General features: G+C 37.1%; 2 protein-coding genes across 3 annotated transcripts; both read right to left on the bottom strand.

Moving 5' to 3' along the window:
- Window positions 1–133: 133 nt before the first annotated feature.
- Window positions 134–8,559, bottom strand: LOC130989733 (uncharacterized). The gene is made up of 12 exons (XM_057913813.1): window positions 7,906–8,559; window positions 7,619–7,704; window positions 6,663–6,742; window positions 6,207–6,262; window positions 5,880–5,928; window positions 5,580–5,726; window positions 4,476–4,571; window positions 3,386–3,499; window positions 2,334–2,467; window positions 1,853–2,085; window positions 522–1,346; window positions 134–442 (listed from the first exon to the last, which is right to left on the bottom strand). The coding sequence occupies exons 1-12, from the start codon at window positions 8,307–8,309 to the stop codon at window positions 393–395; spliced, it is 2,274 nt and encodes a 757-aa protein (XP_057769796.1). The 5' UTR covers window positions 8,310–8,559; the 3' UTR covers window positions 134–392.
- A 2,526-nt stretch (window positions 8,560–11,085) lies between these two features.
- Window positions 11,086–15,467, bottom strand: LOC130989732 (amino acid transporter AVT6A). Of its 2 annotated transcripts, none has more exons than XM_057913811.1 (6): window positions 15,195–15,467; window positions 14,089–14,605; window positions 13,814–13,966; window positions 13,256–13,459; window positions 12,376–12,841; window positions 11,086–11,604 (listed from the first exon to the last, which is right to left on the bottom strand). In XM_057913811.1, exons 2-6 carry the CDS (start codon window positions 14,513–14,515, stop codon window positions 11,466–11,468), a joined length of 1,389 nt encoding a protein of 462 aa, XP_057769794.1. In that variant the 5' UTR covers window positions 14,516–14,605; window positions 15,195–15,467; the 3' UTR covers window positions 11,086–11,465. The 2 variants fall into 2 exon arrangements, with proteins under 2 accessions (XP_057769794.1, XP_057769793.1); XM_057913810.1 differs by having other exon boundaries at window positions 14,728–15,393.
- Between the last annotated feature and the right edge of the window lie 1,061 nt (window positions 15,468–16,528).

The following is a 16,528-nucleotide window of genomic DNA, read 5'->3' as shown; positions in this document are numbered from 1 at the left end:
TGTGGTAAGATGATTTAGGGGAAACTTCTTTATTTGTTAACTGCATCAGACAATTAAATTTGAATCTCAATTGGGAAAATTTGATTAATCATATCACTATCTGAAAATTATAAAATCATGCAAAGTAACCTTGAAATTTACGACCCTATTTCGGCATAAAAGCAAACATGCTAAAACCTATTCATATTTGGCAATCGGAACACATTAGTGATGTCCTAAATTTCAACTATGCTTTACGTATAATCAGGTACATTTAGTAGGTTGAAGATGTTGGATTAGAATGACAAAAAAAGGCTAAAGTGAGCAATAAAATGCTAAACCTCAGCCAATTACTGCCATGGGACAGCATCGTCACTTGTAACGAATAAAGCCGACACCAATATGCAGTTGCGTTAGTAACCGAAACGATCATTCAGGGAGGTCCGTCCGTCGCCTGATTGACCTGAGAATGATGGTGGAACAGAAAGTTAGCCCAGAAAGTCACAGATCATATTTCAATAGTGAAATTGCAAACTAATTACCTTCAGGTGGCACCCAAGCACTGTACTCTGGTTCGTCGAGAAATGATGGCTTCTCCGGACCTAGCACTCTCTTCTTCTTCTTCTTCGTGCCCTTCTTTTCTTTCTCTTGATTTTCAGGTACAACATCTTCACTCACAGCTCCATCTTCATCATCTGCTGCATGGTATCCTTTTGAGTGTTTGAGCAGCAAGGCCACGGCGTCTTCTGCCTTGAAATGGGAAGCGGCAGTTGTTTCAGAATCTACGGCATCACTCCCCTTGGACGGACCAACTTGCTTCCGCTTCCTTATGATTAGACCAGGTGCTGCATCTTCTATCCCCCCAGTAGAATCTGGATTGTTCAGAATAGATGTCCTATCTTTGTAGTCTACAAACTCGTCGCTCTCCTGCATTTCTGCTGGCTTCAACGTAGGTTCTTGCTTTTTTATATCCTCCACAGCACCAAGCCATTGAGGCTTAGCAACAGTATATGCAGTAGAAGTACTCTGATCGTTTATTGATTCTGGTTCATTCATCGTAGTGTCGGGGTCTGATTTTGCCTCAACTGTGGCTTTTTCTTCCATTGATTTAACCAGTGAAGCCTCGGGTACACAAGTTTTAGTCTTTTCTGCCGAAGGGTCGATCTTTTGATTCTTTTCAGGTGCAGATTTACTGCCTGCATGTGAAGCAGGCTTCTCAATGATCGTCTTAGGCTTCTCTTCTTTGGATTCTCTTTTCCTCAATGCTTCTCCGGTTGGATCTGCTATTCTCAGCAAGTAAACAATCCTATCCAACTCAGATTTGAGAGTAGACAACTCTTTCTGGATTTTTCCTTTTTTATCCGAAACTGTCACCAAACAAGGAAACAAACAAAACATGGTCAAAAACTAAGCTGTGGCTAAAATCTATCAAGAACCACTTTTAAACCAATTTATGGAACAGAGAAGCAGGGGCCATTGGAAGGGCAATAGACCGAGGCGGAAAATATGAAAAAACACAGTTACGAGGAAAGTCAGAGGCAGAGGAGATGACATCAGTACTACATGGTGACTAATAACCAGTTTATAATGCATGATGATTTTTTATTAAAGAGGATCAATAATGGTTCCCCATTTCCCCCCTGTGATGATTCGAATCCCCGACCTAATGGTTGGAGAGGAAGCGTCTTACCAACTGAGTTGCGCTTCGTTGTCTCATAATGCACGATGATTATCCTTTAAGACATTAGAATGCATGACATCAAGCATTAAAGCCAAATATCATCATTTATTAAAAGGGGTTGGATTATGAATATGACTAAAAAACATAATAACACAGCTAGTTGACTCAAAAAAAAAAAGACAACTAGCTTACCCAACTGAGATGACACTGCAGACATGTATGCATCAAGTGCGTCTCTAGCTTCAGCAATCTCATTCGCCTCTGCTGATTTCTCCTCATCCACAAGTAATTTTTCCTTATCTTCTATCTGTTTAACCAGAGCATCTTTCTTATCAAGAAGAGAATCAGCAGTTTCCACTGATTGACTTTCACCATTCTTGGGTTTTGAGGACTTCTGTGTCCGATCATAGAATTCATCATCGTCACTGCCAGTCAAGAAGACAGTAAATGCACCATTCCCACAAGAAAAGATATTATGGAATCAATGCTTATTACATAAGATACAATACATTCATCAGTTGGAAAAAGAAAACGCCGCTGACTGTTCCAAAGGAATTCAGTACAATGACCTTACTTGAAACTGAGAGAGAGACACAACACACCGCAAATGAAAATTTAGCATTTAAAGTCTTCTTCTCAAACAGAAAGAGAACTTTCTTTTTTGCAGTAATACCTCGTATAATCTTCTTCATCATCTCCCATGGGCCCTTTGTGCTTACCACGAGGCAGCTTTCCAGCTCTTGCACCTAAACTTTCTCGAATACTTTCATTCAAAGTCTCTTCCAAGTTCTCAAGCTCTTCCATTATCTAAAGAAAGCTTTGGGTATTAGAATTGTAGAATTGATTTCAACTTCGGAACAATGATTCATATTTATTCTGCTAATAGGCAGTGAACCAGCATTTGAAGATGCTATGTAAGGGGATTGGAGAAAACAGCAAAAAGAAGGAAGGAAGCTCCATCATTAAACTATGGAGTTACTAAATACCAGCTTGATATATCCCTAATTGTGGTGAACAAAGATGCAGAATCAAAAATCTAAATCATATCTTTGGTCCTCATATTTCATAAGGAAATGAGCGAATAAAGGGGACTCGTTAGGATGTGAATTGACCTAACCAACCAGACTACCCAAAAAGGGACCAACTTGTATAAACGACTCTTGAATTCATGCACCAACACAACACATATCTATTTCAAAATAACAGACACCACTAAAAATGTATTTATCGAAGAGTTGCCACCCCCCCCCCCCCCATTACACAAATGAATATTGAAATAGAAATAAATCCCTGACAACATAAGCAGTTCACAAATTTTAAAAGTTTTTATCTATATAGATTGCTAATTGCAGTTTTTTGCGTTTTACCCCCAAAAAAATGCTGAAAAAAAGGACATCATATATGCCTTCTCTTCTATCCCCTAACTAGCAACCTATGTCAGTAATCTTATCTAACAAGGACCTGAATGTAGGTTGTGCAGGATCGTCTCCATGTCCCAGTAGATTGAGGTTTTAACCTATTTCTGGACAGTTCTGTAGGTATTTTTAGTGCATATATAGCTCAGTTCCTGCTACTGAATAAAGCTTAATTGTCCATCTGCTTGATCTAATAAAACTGCATTTCTCAACACTCGACCAAGATAAATACAGAAAATATGTAAACAGCATATTAAAGAGAAGCAAGAGGCTTGGAACATCACTACCAAATAAACCCTATCTCCTATACCTGTGACATCCTTTGCTCATTTCTAGCAATCTGAGTTTGTTGTCCTTGTGTCAAGCCACCTTGAGCAATATCCTTTGCTCGAATAGCATCAATCTCTTTCTTCATGTGAGCTATCTACAGAAGAAGCGAAACCAGTTAATAAAGCATAATATTTCTCAGCCGTATAATCTTTCATACCGTAGACCTGAAAAACCAATCTCTATGGGCCAAGAGAATTAAATGGATGTGATAGATATGCTACATTGCAACAAAAGGATGATCTCAGTTTGAAGTTCACCGCTTTCAAGTGCAACTAACCCACTACATAGTTCAGATATACAAAGTAAAAGAGGTCCTCAGATTTTGCTTCGCATAATTAGCAACCTATTTTCAGATAAGCTAAATTTGGAAGGTTTCTGGAGAAATAAAGTTGATTTGGTAGTCATTTCCATTTATTTGTTGTGAATATTATTTTATAGATCTTTTCATGATATTGCAAAATTTTAATCACTTCTGAATTTGTGACTTAATATTTCAAAATGCCAAAATAGCACAGCTGGCCTAAGTATGTCCCATTTATTTCAAGAGACACTTTCTTGTTGAGGGACTGATCTTTACACCTCATTTCTTGAGCAAAATTCTTTTAGTTGCAATGCATAGTTTCCATATCCAATTAAGAAAACTATTAGCCACCATAAGAACATTACTTCTTGATGATGATGGTGTGGAAAACGGATTTTGATGGCAAGGAAAAGAAAACGAGATTCACTCACAAAAAAGAAATATTCTCCACCAGTCACCCATTACAAATCAGGACAATCCCAAGATCAATCAGGACTTCTACATCTATGGCAAGGGCAGAAAAAAACATGAATGGATGAGAGTTTCATGTGCTAGCAAGAAACATATGTAAGAGGGTGACAAACCTATGACATTCCCTCTCAGATTACACATCAACAGGACCGAAACATGCATATTACAATCATATATCACATGACTGGAGTTCAAGAAAAGTAGAATATTAATTTCTAGTGCAAGAGGCATAATACACAGGATGATTCAGCTATCACAGCTGCAAAATGCATCATAAAAGCAACAAACATGTACCAACCTTTTCAAGTCTCTTAATAACTTTATCTCGAGTTTTTTCCTGCTTCTCAGTGAGTTGGCCCTTGTAAGTTTGCCAAGTTATTTCTTCAACTTCATCCTGAGCATAAAGAACATCTCTTTAATGGAAAGATGTTGAAGATAAAAAAAAAGAAAAAAAACTACAAAATTTTGATGATTGACAAAGCATGCAAGAGTAAACAAACCAGTAAATTCCGGAGAACAAGAAAATAATACTATCAGCAAGCAAAGACATTATGAAAGCTAAGCTAATATTTGGTGTGTAAAATTTAAAAATAAACAAATAAGCTAAGCCAATTCTTCACCATATTAAAAGTACATTATGAAAATTTGATTCACGCGTTGTGACAAAGTCAACAAGAATTCAGATATAAAAAGAAACCAAGGGCATATTGTTCATCAAGCTCGGCCTCCGTGAGCAAGTCCCAGGGTCTACTAGGAACTAGATAGGGAATCTCAAGCTCTTGAACCCAAATCCATCTCAAACACAGAAACACTAAACACCCTATATGAATATGAAAATTCTCAATCAAGCCCTACTTCAGACCTTCACAAATTTCCTTCTTAGTTTCCAATAAACATTGTAGAAAAACTTAGGATTTGTGTTCCTTGAGTTTTTACACACTTTTTTTTATAGGAAACAGAAATTTCATAAGAAATGGGATGTGTTGTTACAAAGCGATGAGTAGCCCCCAAATGGTGATAACATCCTTAGCTAAAAATACAATTTCAATCTCTAGCTACATCTGAAACACAATAAAATTAAGTCCTTAAAATCTTTATAATTTGAGACCCACCAAGCTATTCTAAATTTGATCATATATCTTCTCTTCTCTATCCTCAAGAGTTCACCTACTGCTTTACAATCACAAGGACCAACAGAGAGCTCGGTAACCCTCCTCCCCATAATTTACCCATTCGACAATAATAAACTGGCAAGTGGCAAGATTGGACAAAAACATATCATCAACTGAACATGGCAGGCCATGAACGTACAAGAATAAAATACTAAAGTTCCACTCATATTCTATCAAGCACTATGAAATTTTGGAACAAATTCATCTGACAAACAAAATCTGGAACACACCTCCAATTCCTCAACTGCATCTTCACCCATGCCCCAAGAAATCCCATCAGCACGAGATGCCTCTATTTTTGCACGCAAAAGTGATGCTTCCATGTCTTTTGTTTCTTGTTGGATCTTTGCTTTCCTTAGCCTCTTCAAATCAGCTTCCTACCAAAACAATACCACAATAATTAAGGCAGATATAGTGACAGTCTGACAGTAGAATAAACACATATATCAGTTTCCTTCAAACTTAAATGGCTTTGATACAAGCAATCTTTCTGTTAAGATTAAGAAATTTCTAAAATTGGAGAAACTTACTGGAGGCATCAATTCAGATGGTCCTTGAAATATGTACAGCCTAGATGAGCTGCACAAAAACCAACAAGACATAAGGCATGAAAAAATAAGGTCACAAGTTATGCTACAGTAAAAAATCATATCAAACTACACATGAGAAGTTTACATTAGCAGAGAGACCTTGCATTTTTACTCATAAAAGCAAGATCATTAATTCAAGTATAAGAATACAAGATGGACTTCTATACCACTAAATTCATGCAAGAGGCCCAACAAATCTGAGGGGTGGGATGGGATTGAGAACTCCAAGATCCAATACACGAAGAAATAACTAATGATACTACTTACTGGCCAAACCGGAGGACATCACCAACGTGCAAATCCACATAGATCCTTTTCTTTACCTGATGTCAGCCCAACAATTTCATCAGAAAAGAATATCATAATTTACAGCACAAGTACATGAAGTGACACAAACATCCACCTCCCTTGTCAAGTAGCATTAGGTAAGAAGATCAAGTAATCAATAAAGGAGACCACTTCAGTAAGACTCTTAGATGCATACATAGATATTTCTATTCTATGATCAGTGCAATGATCCAATGGGCACCTTTCAAATTTAAGAGCCAAATATAATCTCGACGTTTCAACTTATGTAAATAGTGGTCCAGAGTATTACCTAGGGATATCATACCCATAAAATTTTGCAAGAGTGGTAATTAAAGCTATACAAATTCATGAACAGGAAATCAAAATTGTTGCAGAAGTAATGGATGGGTGAGGGTTCGGTAAAGGAAATTGTACCTGGTTCTTGTTTATAAATGTCCCATGTGTACTGCCAAGATCATAGAGGTATGCACCTCCGTCGCTCTTGAACTGAAGAACTGGAACCATGCAAGGAATAAATAATTAAAAAATATACTAAATACTAAGGAATTTTCAACACCCTCATCAACCTCAATATTTACCTTATAAAAATGGTGTACTTTACAGAAATTAACATACTTGGCAGTTTCATTACAAATTATATTACCACAAGCCAATGCAACAACAAAAAAAAAATCACAGGTAAATAGAAACTACACAGGAAAAAACAAGTATCCTCAAATTAGATGATAACCAAAGAATCTTATGACATAATCCAAACAGAACTAACAACTTATCATCTGGCACTGCACTACAATATGTAGATAATAACTATTGGACTTCTCAAATTCATGAAGATATAACACACAGAAGCGAAAAGCATTCACCGTGTTTAGTTACATTGGCATTTTTCATGTTCCTTCTCTGTAGAAGGATCCAACATTGATGATACATTTTCTATCATAAATATCTTCCATTAACCACAACAAAACATGCAAAACATCAACAATCAAATATTTCCCGAAGATAAATCAAATATCTTTTCCCAATGAAATACCCAAAACCTGTTATCATTCTTTAGACAATACAACTACCATTATTAGAAAACATTCTCCTGGAATGACTGGAAATAAAACCTATCAAAATGGTGTAGCTTCTAATTGATATAACACTCTTGATCGCTAGTAGGGTTTCCTTCGACAGAAAACAACAGTAATCCATGAGGACAATAAGAATGTACTAAGAAATTCATAAGTAAACAGGGGAATTAGCTATTCATTTCACCCAAAAGAAACCATCTGAAGCTTCAAATAGTGGTTTATTGAAGGCATATACACTACCCAGAAACAATAAAGTGTAATGACAATAGAAAAGGGCAGGCAAAGAAACTATACCGGCATGAAACCGAGAAATAGTAGGATGCTCGAGCACAAAATCACAAATATCTACACGCCCAAACATGTAAGCCCCCTTCTCGTTTCTGAAATTAAACGCATTAGAGGAGTAACTCAGACAAAATCCTCATGAAAATCTCAATGTGCATACAAGAACAATAAAAGACTCTTCAGTAAAAATGTAAAACCTTTTGTTAAAGAATTTTCAGAAAGTGTATTTCTTTGTACATGATATGAAGTAAAACAAACGGGATACAATCAATACAGAAAAGGGGAGAACTACTAACACATCATATCGAGTGATGATGGCGCCATCTTTGAGGACTTCGAGAAAGAACTCATGGCCAGGGGGGCCGCTCCACGGAGGAATCTTGTACGGCGCCGCCAAATTAGCATTCAGCTGCTCCTGTTTGCTTTCGCCGTTAGCAGAGGCGCCATTACTCGAATTCTCGCTGGAATTAGAAACTTGATCGGAATCTCCTGGAGTAACACTGCTGGGAGGGTTTAATTCGGCTTCCGCTTGGCGGTCTTGGGATGGCTCGGCGGCGGGTTCCGGTTCGGAAGGAATCGGGTTTCTAGGTAGAGGCGGCGCCATCGCCGAGCTGTTCGTTGGTTCGGATATTGAAGGCTCGGCGGCGGCATCGTCAGCGGTGAGATTTTTAGGAGGCGGAGGGCCCATGCTGGTAGCCATGGTGTGTTTCTTCTGTGTGTGCGGCGGAGATAGGTGGATTGGTGGCGGTGGTGCAGGGGAAACGACGGCGTTTGGTTCTGTCAATTGCAACTGACCAAAATTCACCTAGGAATGTCTTGACCTTCACAAATCACAATTAGCTTTCCTCGCGAGTTTAAAATTTTGAAAATGTATAAAAATAACAAAATTGAAAGTTAAAGAGGGTGACAATTGACTTGATAAACTTATTGAACTTTATCTCATATTCTCTTTTTCTCAATGAAGTTTATTTTATTATTTTCTTAAATAGATTTCAATGTCTTTTCACATGCTTGAAAGTTGAAATAAGAGTCAATACGTCAAAGTATTCATTCTCATATAAATATATATATATGGTCGCATTCTATGGAGACCACTTCTTATATAGAGAATGAACACCAAATCAAGGTCATTCATCTCAATCCAATCAATGATCCAGATTATTTCCTGATTTGATTTTTCATGTAATTAAACAATGGTTCATTGCATTTATTTAATCCAAAAAGGGCAAAAACGTCCACTCAAATCCACGAATTATGGCATCTGGTTGAACAAATCCCGAAAATTCATCTTTTCCAATTTTGGGACCTAATCTGTCAATGAACATAATAGGTGAACATTAGTATGTTCATTGTTTTCCTACGAACATTTTGACGAACATCAGTATGTTCATTGGTTTTTCTACGAACATATTTACGAATATCAGTATGTTCATTGATTTTTCTACGAACATATACAACGAACATCAATATGTTCATCGGTGTTTCTACGAACATATTGACGAACATCAGTATGTTCATTGATTATTTTCTACGAACACTTCCTTGACGATATGCAGATCTGCAGATCCGGCGGCGGCACGGCGCGACGGCCGCCACCACGAGCGTTCACCATCGCCGTCTTCATCGGCTTCACCCTGACGACGCCGGGGCAGCACAGCCTCGAGAATCCCTCCGCCTGGGGATTGAAGAGAGATCGAAGGGGGTGTCAAGATTTACGACTTAGGGTTTCGGGTGGCGGCGGCTGATATTGATCGGTCAAGAGAGGAGAGCGAGGGCGGTGGCCATGGCACCCGGTGGTCGCCGGAGATCGAAAGAAAATAGTGCAGATTTAGGGATCTAGAGTTGAGGGCGAGCGGCGGTGTTCGTGGCTCCACCTGTGACGGCGGCCATTACCAAGGAAGGAAGGGACGATGATTTTGAGGAGAGACGGACGGACATGGGGGAGCGGCGCTGCTGGTCTGGCGCGGCTTCGCCGGAAAAGAGACCTCCATTGTCAAGTATATGAGAGAGAGAGAGAGAGAGAGAGAGAGAAATGAATCAGACGTATTTGGTTAGATAGAGAGAGAGATGAGCATTTAAAAACGTATGGATAGAGAGAGAGAAATTAAAATGACCAACTTAACCTTCTAGCAATAAAATAAACGAAAATTATAAAAAAAATCAGCCAAATCAAGACCGTTGGATATTTTAGAATCGACGCACAGGATTTGGTCTTCATTCTCTATATAGGGGAGTGGTCTCCATTGAAGAAGACCATAAATCTTTCAATACGTTAGTTAAATCCTCTAAGCTTCTAAATAAATTATGTGTTCTTCATCTTAATTCTTTTTTCCTAAAGTCGTGAATTCTTCTTTGTGGTAGCAGCGAGTTATTTTTCGTAGTGGCTGCATCAAGCTGAATTATGCTTCTTCTTCCTAAAATCTGAAATTTTTTGCATATTTTTTCTTCCTAAAGTCATGAATTCTTTTTCGTGGTGGCAACGTCAAAGAGAGTGGTGTAGTCATCGAGCACAGGTGGCGGCGGTGACAAGCGTTCGTTGAGGCAGGCGGCATCGGCTATGTTTGCCAACGGCGATGGCTTGTGATAGCGTTCAAGACGGCGTCGTAGATTTCTCCCTCGATTCGACGGTGCCGAAGCAGCGCCATCATCGGTGACAAGTGGCGGTGGCGGTGATAGATGGTTCAATGAATTTTTTACTTCTTTATTGTTAATGTTCTTGAATTCAAACCACATCGATGAATTTATAACTGAATCGCTAGTGTTGATTGTAAATTCGAGTTTTAAAGCTTAAATTTAATTAATGCCACCCTCTTACTAGGGGTGGGTATTTTTCATAGACATATTATGGAAGTGGGTATTTTAATATATTAAGTCTTAATTAATTGTCTTGGTTGTGAATTCAGATTATAAAATTATAATTCACAACTTGAATATAGATTAGTTGTGATCATTGCAAAAATCATTAGTGTGTTGGTAATTTTAATAAAGTAAAAGTAAGAATTTTTTTATGTTTGTATTTTTTTTTTCTTTTGAAATGCTAAGAAATTATCAGTGTGTCGATAAATTATTTCTGTTTGAATTAAGAGTTTTGCGATGTTTGTATTATTAATGTTATTAAATTCACAACTAATTTTAAAATAACGATGAATTCACGTCCCTATTAGTTATGAATTTGAATTTTACAACTAGAATTCACAACTCGAATAAATTAGTTGTGAATTCGAGTAATTATTTTGATTGTGAATTCAAGTTTTAAAATTAAAATTCACAACTCGAAATAGTCTTGATTGTAAATTCGAGTTTTAAAAAATTGTATTATAAAAGCGCCTTCGATCTGATGAGATATTTCTAAGTTTCCAACTGTAATTTCTTTATGATTTATACATGTACAACACATATTTCAGCAGTATAATTAGACATCCAATTCATTTAATTGAAAGATGCAAAATTAATTATAAATAAATGAAAAGAAGATATTTAAAGCCAAGAAAACATGTTCCAATTCCAAATACAGCTGACGATTGTCTGCCTCCATAGAAAAGGAGACTGCATTCGACTACATTACCAAAAATAGAGGCATATTCATACAATTTTTCATGGTTTATTATACACATTATTAGCCCAGCAACAAAATTATCACACTGAAATACAACAAATTGCATAGGAGTAGGAGATGAAGGGTTGCACAAACAACTCTGTACATTTCTAGAGATGCAACTCAACATCTAAGTTGAGCAGGATGATGGCGAAGTCGAATTTGACCGAGCATAGTTCTAATACACCGTTTCCTGCGAATAAGATGAGTCTCATCCGGATTACCTCTCTACCAAGTCGAGCCAGACAAACAGTGGATGCTTCATTCTCGACTAGCTGGTCCGTTCTTGAACAATGCATAGGCATCACTGTATATCGCTATGACATTGGAGAAGACGGCAAGGATGATCATGACAACGGCTAAGATCCTGTCCCTCGTCATGGATATGCCATATCGATCCCTGCACCAACAAACCACATTTCATGGATGATTAGCATGCTGAATTAGATCACCACCAAATATCACAGAGCTGAAAATTCGACTATTCAGGGGAGGAAAGATATGTAAAGAGAGCTTATAGTATAAAGTAAACTATAAGGAGATCGCATACAGATTGTTGTTCTTGGAATATTGAAGTTGGACAATGTTGTTATATTTTAGCCTAAGTCATGATAAAATTTCAAGGGTGCAAGCTTAATAGTTTCGATAGGAAACAATACAGGTGGGTGAAAATACATTAAATAACGGTTAAGTTTCTTAATGATCCTTCCGATTCCAGAAGGAGCGTGTCACATGAGAAGTCGTAACAAACATAACGAGGAAACAAATCACGCCCATCTCAAGGAGGCAAGTTCAATTGGAGATATTTTGTTTTTGGTAAGGATTGACATCTCCAGCTTACAGCAAAACTTCTTAAGCTAAGCATCTAATGTTTAACTAGGACACAAACCCACGTCAGCATAGATCTCATATTGTACAGCCAAAAATTCCGAAGCTTAAATAAGAGGGGAAAAGGAAATGGTAAAGATTGGACCAAAAATCACACACATATTAGATACCCATGAAAAATATTGGTGGCCCTGGTTCACTAATGAACTTATTTTCTTAACGTTGGTTGCCATTTTTATTTTTTTTTGTATTTAGAGTGTACGCTGACAAAGTACTATAACAGACTAAGATATTACACACAGTGTAATATTTATATACCGAAATGCATCAATTATTGACTTACCGGAGAGTAATGGCAGCAGGAAGGATGAAACCGATTAGAACAGCTGCAGTTGCTCCAGTAAATTGGAAAGCGTCCCAGATGCTTGGTATGAAATTTGCAGCGACAAAGATAACAGCAATGAGCCCAATACTGAGTGATGCAAACCTCATATTATCTGTAGTCAAAGGCCTTGCCACGGGAAACATGAGACCATCTAAGTTTAACCGCAATGGATAAAATACAATAGGGAAGACAAGCATCAAGTGGGCTGCATAGCTAACGCGCACAGCATCATTAAGCACGGATCCAAATGGAATTCCAAGGTCAGTGGAGAAGTTGGCCAGTACATCATCAAGAGTTCCATCACCGAATAAGAGAAATCCAAAGATGCTAGTCATCACGTACACACTTGAGCAGAGAGCAAGGGAACTGCTGACGACTGCCTTTATCTTTGTGTTATCGTCAAGCTCATTGTCTATTGAATGAACTGCAAAAATAGCTTGTAGTCAAAATTGGCTTCATGGTCAAGGAGCAAATAGCTTATTCGATTAGGAATCAATCTGAGACCTACATTGATTGAACATCTCAATCTATGGGTGGACATTGCTATTGCAAAGTATATGCAAGTCCTAGTGAACATAAACAATTCTCTCATTTGACAGTTCATATTTTTTCATCCAAAAAACGTAATGAACAATCTACCACCGTGTGAGGCAAACAGGAAAATATCTTTATATCTGATACCAGGGAAAACATGTTGAGAAAGAATATTGTTAGGGAAATCTAGTATCAAGGTGACAATTTCAAACATATCAAGTTAGTTAATTATGAAATGTACTATGACCCTCCCAAATGGAAATGCACCACAACGCAGGCTAGTCAATGCACATTCATTACTTACCATTGTAATGGCAGATGTATGCAGTGACGAGAACAGGAACTACAGTAAAAAGATTGAGGACCGACATCAGATTTGTAACTTCTGGGAACAATCTAGGCATTTGGATAGTTCCATCTATCAACTTGTAGAGTGTTATTCCCACAGTAATAACAAGGAAGATAACAGCAAGTGCAACTGATAAAGCAGATGTGTATCTCAATGAATCTGCAAACACAAATATAAGAATAATTTAGATGTGTAGTAGACAGAAAGAGATACAATCAACATGCAAAACATGTTAATATAAAGATGCATAATGGCAGAATACAATAATTTAGCAAGTTTACGCTTGCACTCAGTATTATGAGGTTCTACGATGCACATTAATGGGAAACACCCACACTGCAATAGGGTTTATTAACAATTTGACTCCAATCACTAAATATACTGACAGATCTAAATAACACTGCAACTGATAAGTATTCAATCAACTCCAATGCAGTATTATAATCCAGTAACCAAAGATTGCATAAGTATCAAATTCCAATTACTAGATAGACTGAACAAAAAGGAGCTCACCAATTCTCTTCAAGCTAGCCAGTGGCGCGAATACAGCAACTGTGGTTACAACGAGAACGAAAAACCGTCCAGTCCACCACTGTTCTCCAAACCAACCCTCCAGAACACCGGCGTGGTGAATTCCATCAGATGTGGTTCCAGAAAGCACATCACCTGCAATAAATAAGTGTCCGATCAATTGATATCAAGAATAGCCAAAACTGAAGAAATTGATAGTTACTCGACAGAGATGCATATGAGATACAAACACAACTCAAATTCAATCAAGATGATACCTATGATGATCATGTAAACTATAAGCACGCCGATGTTATTAACTAATACACAGAGTTGAATCAAGATTCTGCCCCAATTTCCAAAAGCATCCTCCATAAGACCTCCATACGAAACCGACTTTGATGTTCGACTAAATCTAAGCAAGAATTCAATCGAGGCATTAGTCAAGAATGCCATAAAGATGATTGCAGCAACCCCTGGGATAAGTCCCAACACCTTCATGGTGGCAGGCAAAGCCATGATTCCTGCACCTACAATTGTCGTGGACAAATTAAACACCGCCCCGCTGAAAGAAGCCCCATTGAACTCATCGAAACTATCTTCCCCATGCTTGGTGGGAAGTAATGGGGATTTCTCATCAACGAGTGGTTGCTTGCTCTTCCTTGATGTCTTCGCTTTGCTAGGCTTAAGACTTCCAATCGTCATTTTCAAACTCTTTTTTGTCAATTATCTAAAGGAGATTGAGTTTTGGAATGCAATAACAACAGACAAAACTCTTGAGTCCTTACAAAAGATCTGCAGAAAGAATTCAGATTTAGATCAATTTTCTTCAACCGGAAGTATGTGATCATTTCCACAAATTCAAGTTTCTGTAAGAAATCGGGACAATTATAGATTGAGTTAAGGAACTGCTTTACCTTACAACCTTTTCTCAAGGGAAACCTTCAAAGAAACTAGCTTTTATCAATAATTTTGATAAAGTCAAGTCTCTCAATTTGATGAAGCAAAATCAAAGAAGGCCTATACGATTTTGTAACTCAATTTTCTTATATTGTTGTCCAGTTCACCAAAAAAAATCAGGAAAACTACAAAACCTTGTAGCCTAACACAAAGAGAAAAGCGAAGCAATCAAACGATCTGAAATCAAAAACAGGAAAACCAATCCCAACTAACAAATGAACAACAAGGAAAACTCGATATCTCGCAAAATCGCAGCTTTGAAGTTTGAAACAGAGGGATACAAATCATACAATACACGCATAGAATATAAAGAGAGAGAAGAAGAATTCTTCACGCAACGTTTTTCACGAATGCATATAATAATAATAACAATAATTAAATTTCACTGTTGAACATATAATTCCGAGGAAACAAAAAATCAAACCTTGGATTTTTTTTTTTTTTGCGAGCAGTATATCGATCAATAATTTCCACCGCCGAAACGACGACCATAGGTGTCGCTTTCAATGGATGTTTTCGCTTTTGGGGGTCCCCTTCGTTTCGAGAGAGAAATAGGTGACCTCCAAAAACTTGAGAGGCCGCGAATGGTGTGTGTGCTGATTGATTTTTCGTTTTAAACAAAACCAAATGAAGAAGATGAAGACACGTGAAGATTTTTATAAGGGATTTTTTTTTGGTTTAATGTTCAAGCAAATTCAGTTTGTCTAATAATTAGCTAATGATAATTAATTATATTCTAAAAATCGATAATTAATTATAAAACAATTAATTAAGCATGCTTGGAGCAATAATGGTGTAGTGGGTTCCTACTCACATCTTGGACAGAGCCACAGAGACATTAACAATAAGGATTTATGTTTATTTGTTTTTGCAGTATCGTCGATGAATATGATGGAATAATTTAATTTTTTATTCTCTCTCCAAATGCGATAGGATATCTTGCCATTGGATAATAAAATGGGTAATTTAGAATTTAGAGTAACTTATCCAATTTTCTGAAGTTTCGAATATTTTACTTAGCTGCATAAATTTTTTTACTTATGCCACAGGCAAGACACGCAATCACATTAAGAATCTTATACGAATAAATCATAAATATATGATCAACAGATACACCTATATAAATTTGGATATGGAATTAAGTATATATTTATAAAATTTAGGGTTGATTGTCAAAAAAAATCATCATTTTTTTAAATAACACAATATTGAAATATAATAAAACGTCGTTGTTTTTAGTTTTAAAAATGCTTTATCCCTCCCATAAGAGCATGAGTAACGCATTACTCGAGTGCCTACTCGAGTAGGAGTATTGCACTCGAGTAGGGCGTTGCAGGTGAGTGCTACTCGAGTCTTCGAGTATGCACGAGTAATTTTTTTTTTTTTTTAATTCTCTTCTCCTCTTTAAAAATTTCTCTCTCCTCTTTAAAAACTAAAAAAATCAAGTAGGCTATCAAGTAACCCCAATGCAGCACTACTTACTCAATAACACAACCACTATCAAGTAGGCTATCAAGTAAGCCCATTGCGGATGTTCTAAATATGTTATCACAATATGAATTCTTTCTTGTCCATATTTTTGAAATATGGACCTCAATCTGACAGTGAATATTTTTTAAAATTATAGTAGTGAATTCCCCCAATATGTCCTAGTTCAATCGAATGATTTGTGGATTTGAAACCCACATTTTGTTATAAAATAACGACATTTTGATGTGTTTCAAAACATGTACAAAATTAGAAAAATTAAAAGATCGT

Source organism: Salvia miltiorrhiza, chromosome 6, assembly GCF_028751815.1.
Source record: "Salvia miltiorrhiza cultivar Shanhuang (shh) chromosome 6, IMPLAD_Smil_shh, whole genome shotgun sequence".
NCBI lineage: Eukaryota > Viridiplantae > Streptophyta > Magnoliopsida > Lamiales > Lamiaceae > Salvia > Salvia miltiorrhiza.
Note: the sequence above shows the minus strand (reverse complement) of the source record. Positions and strands in the feature narration are given on the sequence as shown.

Excerpts from the sequence above, each read along its gene's own strand:
- LOC130989733 (XM_057913813.1), bottom strand. The coding sequence starts at position 8,309 with ATGGCTACCAGCATGGGCCCTCCGCCTCCTAAAAATCTCACCGCTGAC. Across the intron at positions 6,263-6,662 it reads CATTTATAAACAAGAACCAG|GTAAAGAAAAGGATCTATGT; the intron begins GTACAATTTCCT and ends GGCTGACATCAG. Across the intron at positions 5,929-6,206 it reads GATGTCCTCCGGTTTGGCCA|CTCATCTAGGCTGTACATAT; the intron begins GTAAGTAGTATC and ends GTTTTTGTGCAG.
- LOC130989732 (XM_057913811.1), bottom strand. The coding sequence starts at position 14,515 with ATGACGATTGGAAGTCTTAAGCCTAGCAAAGCGAAGACATCAAGGAAG. Across the intron at positions 13,460-13,813 it reads GGCTAGCTTGAAGAGAATTG|ATTCATTGAGATACACATCT; the intron begins GTGAGCTCCTTT and ends TTGTGTTTGCAG. Across the intron at positions 11,605-12,375 it reads CCTGCTGCCATTACTCTCCG|GGATCGATATGGCATATCCA; the intron begins GTAAGTCAATAA and ends TTGTTGGTGCAG.